The sequence below is a fragment of the Equus asinus genome, chromosome 8 (assembly GCF_041296235.1).
Source record: "Equus asinus isolate D_3611 breed Donkey chromosome 8, EquAss-T2T_v2, whole genome shotgun sequence".
Taxonomy (NCBI): Eukaryota; Metazoa; Chordata; class Mammalia; order Perissodactyla; family Equidae; genus Equus; species Equus asinus.
This window is the reverse complement of record NC_091797.1, coordinates 27070986-27079090: the sequence shown is the minus strand read 5'-3', so window position 1 is coordinate 27079090 and position 8105 is coordinate 27070986. Positions and strand designations below refer to the sequence as shown.

Below are 8105 nucleotides of genomic sequence, written 5' to 3'. Positions count from 1 at the left end.
GCCCCTGTCCTGGCAGCACAGGAAGTCCCTGGAGGAGACGACGGCAAATTGGATAAAAATCTCCCCACGGCAGATTCACTTTCCCGGGATTAGGCAGATTTTCATGCTGGCCCTCCTGACCCAGCCCTGAGTCATTCGCACCTGACAGCAGAGTGGGCAGCATCTTCCCTCCCCGACCTTCTCCCAGGGTCCCTGCCTCAATTACCCAGAGTCTTCAGCACACCCCTGCCTCTCAGCCTAACCCATCTCCCAGCTCAGACTTCCGACCCTCTACTCCCAAACCACAACCCCGGCCTTTCTTCTGAACTGTGACCCACATTCATTGCCTAAAAGTATTTCTTTCTTTTTTTAATTTAAAAAATGTAATGTACAAAGAGCTAGTATCATTTCTGCCATCGGGTAGATGTCTTGCATGATCCATTCAAGGAAGATTACTTAGTCCAACTTAATGAAGCTTATGTCCTTTGCGTACTGATGGAAACGCTGGCGGCACAGATTGAAGCCGTATTTCCAGATCAGACTGTGCCGGTTTGAGCAGATGCAGCGAGAGCCAGAACCCTGACCAAAATTTCTTGGATGGCTCCAGCAGAGCTGCTGGTGACCCATCTTGCTTTCATGGATGCAACGAGGCAAAAGGCTTGAAAATAGGCTTATCTAATCTCCCAGTCGCTGGTGCCCAGTCTCTTCTCCCTACAAACAAGCACACAGCTCTGATTGTCCCGAGGCGGTGTTGGGGAGTGGAAATGGGAACAACCCCTTTGGACCAGGAGCTCTGCCTTTAATCGGCAAATGGCCACAGGTGGCTAATTCACCTGGGGGTTCTGAGCTGACGGGCACAGCTCTCACCTGCTCTCGAGGATTCCATCCAGGAGACAGATGGTCAGACAGATGAGGGCAGCAAAGTGTTCCCAAGCACCTGGTGCTGTGAGGCCCGAAGGGGGAGTGGTCAGGTTCACTGGGGAGGGGGCCAGGCTCAGCCAAAGCTTCATTAAGAGGAGGGAGACTGGAGCTGAGCCTTGAAGGATGGCTAGGAGCTGGGCAGCTGGAGGGAGAGAGCAATGGGGAGGGTGTTCCAGGCCGGGGGGCATTGGGTCTGAGGCAGAGGAATGGCCAGAGGGGAGGGATGGGAAGGAAGCAGGGGACAGGGTGAGGAGGGCTTTGCCAGCCCTGGTAAGGAGTCTGGACCTTCTTCTGAGGGTGGCGGGAGCCACTGAAGGGGGTTAAGCAAGGGAGTGACATGATCAGAGTGTAGGTTTCCTCTGCTCCACAATCCTTACTCCTATTCCAGCCTCTCAGCTGGGTTCCAGCCCCTGCTTAGTGCCTGACACAGAGTAGGTACCAGCACCCAAATGGATGGATACCACTCACATCTCTGCCATTGTCCTCAGAGTAAAATCCACAGTCCATGAGGGCTGGCCCTGCACGCTCCTGCCCACGTGGCTGTTCTCACTCTCTTGGCTCGCTGCCCCCACCATACTGGCCTTCTTTGGGTCCTGGAGTAGCGCCCAGACTTGGGGTTGCTTTGTGGCCTGTGCTGGGACTGCTCCCTCCACCTGGGCCCTGTTTCCCCACTCCCCACCCCATGCCACCCCCCTCACTTTTCCTCCTGGTTGGCTCCTCCTCATCAGGAAGGTCTCAGTCACAATATCACCCACTTGGAGAGACTTTCCTGGGTATGCCGTCTAAGGAAGCCCCGTCACCATCATTCTCTCACATATGAGACTCTTTTCCTTCATAGCGTTTAACCCGATTTGTCATCATATAATTGCAGTCTGTTTGGAGTCTGCCTGCTCTCCTAGACTAAAACCTATGCAGGGAGCACACCACAGCTTTTGTTTTCTGCCATAGCTCCAGGGCCTGGCACAGGGTAGGCTTCCATAATCATTTGGTGAAGGAATGCATGAGGCTTAAATCTCTGCTCAGACCCAGGGCTCCCCGGAGGCAGGAATTGGCCTCTCTTTGCACCTGTGACCCCTCTACCCGCTGCACAGAGCAGGGACTGCATTGTCCTCCCTCCTGGCCCATCTTGCCTGGCCAGAGCTGGAGCAGGCAGCAGAGGTGGGGGTAACGTAGTCACAGCTCAGACCCTGCAGGCTCCTCCACCCAACAAAGCCAGCTCTACTGAGCCCTGCACTCAGCTCCAGAAACCTCCCAGGAAATCCCTGCCAGTCCCCTGAGTTTACTGCCTGGCCCCACACCCAGGCCAGTTGCTTAGAAAGGGCCACATCCGCTCCGTGTCTCTGAAGATATCTCAGTGCCCACTCTCATGTCTATTTCAATGAACGATAATGTGGCTTAAAAACCAGAGCTATGTGGTAACACACATACACACGCACCCTGGACACATTCCTATGTCCACCCTCGAGCTCGACGATCTTTTCTCTTTGCCCATTTCTGCATTCATCTCTCTTGCCCAGCCTGTCTCTGGTCCCACCGATTTCTAGCATCTCTATCTCTGTTTTTGTCTCTGTCAATCTGCCTCTCTTTCCATCCGCCTCTGTGCTCATGGTGGCTCTGCTTCTCCTTCTGCCACATTTTATGTCTCTTTTCCGCCTCTGTCTGTTCGTGTCTGTTTCTCTGCATCTCGGGCCCTCTCGGGGTCTTTGCATCTGCCTGCTCTCCCTTCACCCGCAGGGCCCTCTGGGCCTCACCTCCCCATCTCTCCAGCTCCGTAGCAGCCTGCCTCTCAGTGTGTCACTAGCTCACACTTAGTAAGCTCTCAAAGCAATCACAGAAAAAAGCAAGGGAGGGAGCAGCGGACTTGAAGCAAGTGGTGAGGCGTCAGCATGAAGCAGCGCCGCACAAACAACTTTCTCCCGCCCAGGCAGGAGGGAAGACACGGGGGCAGGGGAGGTGAGGAAGAGGGGGCGTTGAGGGGAGATGGATGATGGGGCCCAGGGGAGAGGGAGAGTTGGGGGCAGCAGATGAGCCTGAAATAAAAGGGGTAAAAGTTTCCATGACCTCTAGCTCCTGGCCGGGGACTTTTGACCCTGATTGCTGGGAACAGGGAGTTGTTAGGAGTCCAAGATACAAAAGGATAAAATCAGAAAGCCATGGGAAGAGCAGTGAATGTGTGTGTGTGAGCACACACCTGTGCTATGTGGTGGTAGTTATGAGTGCTGTTTACTAAGAAGTTCTGGGTCTCCGGCTTCCTTGGGTGGGGCTGTATGACCGGCTCTGCCAATGAACAGAAGAGCAAGTGTCACTGCTGGGCAAAAGGATTTAGTCACCTGTGTGAGACCCTTCAGAGGTCCCCTTTCCCTCTGGCACAGTGACCTGCAAGGTTTGAGCTGATGGCATTTCCATTAGGGGGGTCCTGAGCGACTGCAATGAGCAGAGGCCATGATGGACGGGTCGTGAGCAAGAACGAAGCCTTTGTGTTCTTAAGGCACAGAGATTTGGAGGTGTTTGTTAATGAAGCGTAAGCTTCCTCTCCTGACTGATACGTACTCATGTGCGTGTGTGTCTGTACCTGAGTGTAAAGTGAGCAAGCGTGTTTGTATGGCACGTGTCAGTGCGTAGATCTATTTGTAGTTATGTATCTGCAGGCATGTGTGTTTATGGCAGTGTGTGAGTACAAATCTCTGTGTATTTTTGGTACACGCCAGCAGTAAGCAAAGAAGGAAAGCTTCCCTCTGCTGCCTTCTCACCTCCTGTTTCATTTAGAAACACAAAGGGCCCTATGTCGGTCCCAGCTTGCCTCCTCATCACATCCCAGCAGCTGCCACCCTCTTCCCTGTCTGGGTGCTCCTGGGTAGCTACTGCCCAGCACGGTTTTCCTCTTCCCCACCCCAGGCACAGCAACTGGTTCTGGGATGGCATGTGCCCTGGGCCAGACCACTCAGACACCTTCTCTGGGATTCTGCTGCTGGAACCAGCAGGGAAGAGTGTCTTCTCCCTTTGGTGTGATAGACACAGGAAGGGGTTAGATGTGGGGCTACCCCTGCTGTGGAGGAACCGGTGGTCAGGCAGAGAGAAGCAGAACTGAGAGAAAGGAAGACGAGGGGCCTGGATCCAATGCCGCCCCCGTCTTACTAGTTATACGGGCCAGTGTGTTTCTCTCGGGGGCTGGCTGTATCCCTCCACACCGAGCTATAGCTCCTGCCTGGTGGCCCCTCCATGCCCCTCTCCCTCTGGGTCTCCTTGGGCCTGGCTCCCTGTCATTGGCTCTGGAGCTTCACCACCCTCTGCTGGTTTCCCTCTGCCCTCCCCACACCCTTGCACCTTGCCCTCACCTTCTTTAAACTCTCTTTAAATTTCTCAGTTTGCAAGTACCCAGAGTTTCCTGCTAGACCTGATTATGAATAAGATGCCCAATGCCAAGGTGGTGGGGCACCCTCAGTGTTTTTCTCACTGGGGCATTCTGCTGCCTCTGACCTGGCACCATGCCCTCCCTCCCTCTTACTCCTGCCCCTCTCTCCTCCCCTCCCCTACACAGTCCTCTACCAGCCTCCTTTTCTCTCTCTGACAGTCCTTCTTGGCCCCTTCTCACCCGGGCCCCTGCTCTTCTCTCTCCCCTGGGTGGTCATCTCTACTCCCTCCTTGGGATTTCAGCCACCACAAACATTACTGGTCCAGCCTTTGCCCATGGGGCTCAGGCCAGAATACCAACTACCATCTGGACAGTCAGACTGGGCACTCTCACAAACTCAGCATGCTCCAAACTGAACATGTCCCCTCTTCCTCCCATGTGACCTTTCAGAGGGTGGCACGACCTTCACCCCCACCCAGGCCAGACGCCCAGGAGTCAGCCTTGACTTCAGTTTTGCTCACCCTGTCTCCATCCTCTTAGGTCCTGATGCTTTGCCTTCCAGAATATTTCTTGACTCTCCCTTCCCCCAAGGTAATCCTTATTACCTGACGTGGCTCCCCAACATTTCTCCTCCCCCGGGACTGTTGCAGTAACCTCCTCGCTGGCCTCCCAGTCTCCATACCCACCGCCTCCAGCCCACCCCCCACATGACAAATCTGAGCCTGTTACTCCTTTGCTCAAACCCTTCAGTGGCTCCCTGCTGTGAGCTTCTTAGAAGGAGAACGAGGCCTCTGTGATCTGAACTCTGCCTCTCTCTCCTGAAATCTCTTTCTGCTCCTGCTGCCTCTTCACCCCAGGAACACAGAGCTGTCTCTGTCCCTCCCACTCCATGCCTCTCTGCCTTTGCCATGCTGTTCCTTCTGCCTGGAATTCCCTCTCTGCCCCTCTAACTTCTGGCCAATCCTGGACAATGCCCACAACTTCTTAAAGGCTCTTTTTGTGTCACCTCCTCCAGACAGAGGCAAAGTAGCCAGATTTTTTTTAATGAACTGGAGGGGGTATGTGAAGCAGGGGTGGGGCTCAGCCATTGTGTGGAGGGGCCCAGTACGTGAAAAGTGCCCCCACCTTGATGACTTGCTTGGCGTGTCTCATATTCTTTCTTCCATGCCGCTTTCCCTAACTCTCCAGGATGAAGAATTCCCTGGGTTTGATGGTGGCTACAACCCTGCAGCTTCCAGGCTGTGGTGCACTCAGCTAGTCACTTAACCTCTCTGTGCCTCCTTGGCCTCTCTGCAGAAAGTTCTCCAAGGTTCTCGGTTTCCAGGAGTCCTGGGGCAGGGTAATCAACGGTTGCTGATGAGAATGGTGAAGGCGTGCCTGGGAGGCAGCAGAGCTCGTCTCTTCTGGAAGATTAGAGTCTGTGCTGGCTTCCAGTGAACACAACGAAACCATGGGTTTAGGCAAGGAGTCTTTTGTTCCAGCACTGACAGCTCCACCTCCAGGACCCTAACCCTCTCTGAGGCCACCACTACTGGAGCTTATGCTCCTCCTCTGCGGTTTTGTATCCAAGCTGCAGATGGTTCTGAGCTGGGGCAGAGGGAGGGCCATCCACACCTATCCATCCTGGATGCCTCTATTCCCCATCTGTGTGTCTGGGGGGCCAGGAGGGGCTATGGAGCTGGACTCAGGCTGTGACAGGCCCCTCACCCCAGCTAGGCTTCATCCTAGCTTCAGCAGACAGAGGGTCTCATCTGCCCTAGCCCCCTCCCTCCCATCCTCCGAGGAGTTTGCCTTGCCCTTTCCAGAACAATAGCTTCCCTCTCGGTCTGCACTCCATACCAGCTGGCTCCAGAGAGGAGCTGGGGTCGGGAAGACCCTGAGGACTGGACTGGGAGGAAGAGGAGGTGGGGTGGGGGGCGTAATGAGAGGGAAAAGATTTAAAAGAGGGCAAGAGGGACAAGCAGAGGGAGTGACAGGAAAAAGGAGCAAACTGACCCGGGCAGCTCTGGAAGGCAGGCGGGCTTCAAAGACGCTCCAGCAAAAAGCAGCCCAGCAAGAAGCAGCCCAGCAAGAAGCCTTTCTCCTGCCCTTTCTTGGGGAGTTTTCAACCAGGGACGTTATTTATGAAGGGAAGGAGATGGGGGAGTGGGGAGGGTCACGTGGGCCCGGCCGTCATGGAAACAAACTCCGGTGCTGGACCCACGGGCTGCAGCCAGCAGCCCCTCTCCGCCCCTCCGCACGGGGACCCCGGCCGTGGGCGCCCCCGCACGGCCACCAGAGGCACAGCACCCGCCTCCCTGGGCTGCACCCAGGGGCCTGGGAGCCCAGACCAGGACGGAGAGATGCCACAGGGAGAGGGGAGGAGCGCCCCGATCAACGGGCTTGTCCATCTATTCATCATCTCTTGACACATCCATCACCTGTCCATGCATCTAGGCTCCTTCAGCTCACCCCCCTCTATCCTGAGATGGACCATGGCTGCCTGGGCAGCAGCAGTGGCTGTCAGTGGAAGGCTCCGGGTGTCCATCCGTTGCCCACTGTCTTTTCTCCAGGCTTGTGTGCCCAGGAAGTCCCTCTCTGTGTGTATCCCTCTGTCTTGTCTCCTAGGTACTGGTCCTGCCTCTTGTCTCCCTGCCTATATAATGTCAATGCATCTATCACTGATCCTGGATCAGTCCTTCCTGCTGTGCCTGTGTCTGTTGCCTGCGAAACTGTCTCTCTCCATCAATCTATATGTATCTACAGATCTATTACTTGGGCTGCCGCCTATACATCATGCAGGCCCCATTATCCATCATTTATCTGCATATGTATCATTCATGCTTCCAGCCATGTATTATCCATCACCTCTCTTGCTGCCTCTTTGATGTCCTGTACTCTGCCGTCAGGGGTTAACGCTGTCAGCCCTGCTTTCCCCAGCCCCAGAGAACAAAGACACCGACGGGACATGGAGGGAACAGAGAGGCCACTGGGGGGTGGTTAAGAGAGCTGGGGGCTCAGAATTTAGAGGGGAGTGGAAAGATCTGGAGATATGTCGGATGAGGCTGTTCTGCTGGGAATCTCACTCATTGTCCCTCTCTCCCACCTCTCAAAAGATCAAGAGGACATGGATTTGATTTGCAGCAGGAGAGCTCTAGGCTAGACACAAGTGGGACTTACTGATTGAAAGCATGGAGTCCTCTGGAGGAAAGGCTGCCTGTGAATGCAGCATCTGTATGGAGACGGTCCAGGCTTGGTGAGTCATGGGGTCAGGGAGAGATAGAGCCATGACTGAGGCTAAGAGGACCCCCGCCAACACAAAGACGCACACACACACACTCTGGGATCACAGGATTTCACAGTCAGAGATGCTTTCCTTTGGCTGAGGAATTCTTACTCAACCACGGCAGCACAAATCCCTGCGGCGCCAGCGTCTCACGTTGGTTTTATAAGCATCACTCTTCATGTTGTTGATAATATTGCATTTTTCCCCTGAGCATGGTTTCCTGGAGGAACTGGCAGACTGTGGCTCCTTTGCGCCTCTGGCTCTCACACAGCCTGTTTCCTCAGTGTAAACCTCTCCCTGCCACCCCCAGCCTCCCTGCGCCCCCTCACGCACACGCAGAAGCTGTGAAAGGGACGCAGGGGGCCCGTGGACACCTTGGGCAGGGGTCTGCCATATCCATTTCTGTATCCCTGGTCCTTAACATCTGGCGGGAGAGAGGTCTCACATAAGGCCAGATAGGGGAGTGAAATTCACCCGCAGTTCCCCAGCAGCCATCTTACCCTCACAGCATTTTCTGGGCCCTGGGCCTCCTAAGTGGTCAGGAACACCCTCTGAATGCAGGCGGTGGCAATGTCACTTTTGCAATCT

The 8105-nt window shown here is 54.9% G+C and overlaps 1 protein-coding gene across 1 annotated transcript; it reads right to left on the bottom strand.

The window, feature by feature from the left end:
* Positions 1-391: 391 nt before the first annotated feature.
* On the bottom strand, positions 392-665 carry LOC106824533 (small ribosomal subunit protein uS14-like). Its single transcript, XM_044775070.2, has one exon. The coding sequence runs from the start codon at positions 604-606 to the stop codon at positions 436-438; it is 171 nt and encodes a 56-aa protein (XP_044631005.1). The 5' UTR covers positions 607-665; the 3' UTR covers positions 392-435.
* Positions 666-8105: the final 7440 nt, after the last annotated feature.

Excerpts from the sequence above, each read along its gene's own strand:
- LOC106824533 (XM_044775070.2), bottom strand. The coding sequence starts at position 606 with ATGGGTCACCAGCAGCTCTGCTGGAGCCATCCAAGAAATTTTGGTCAG.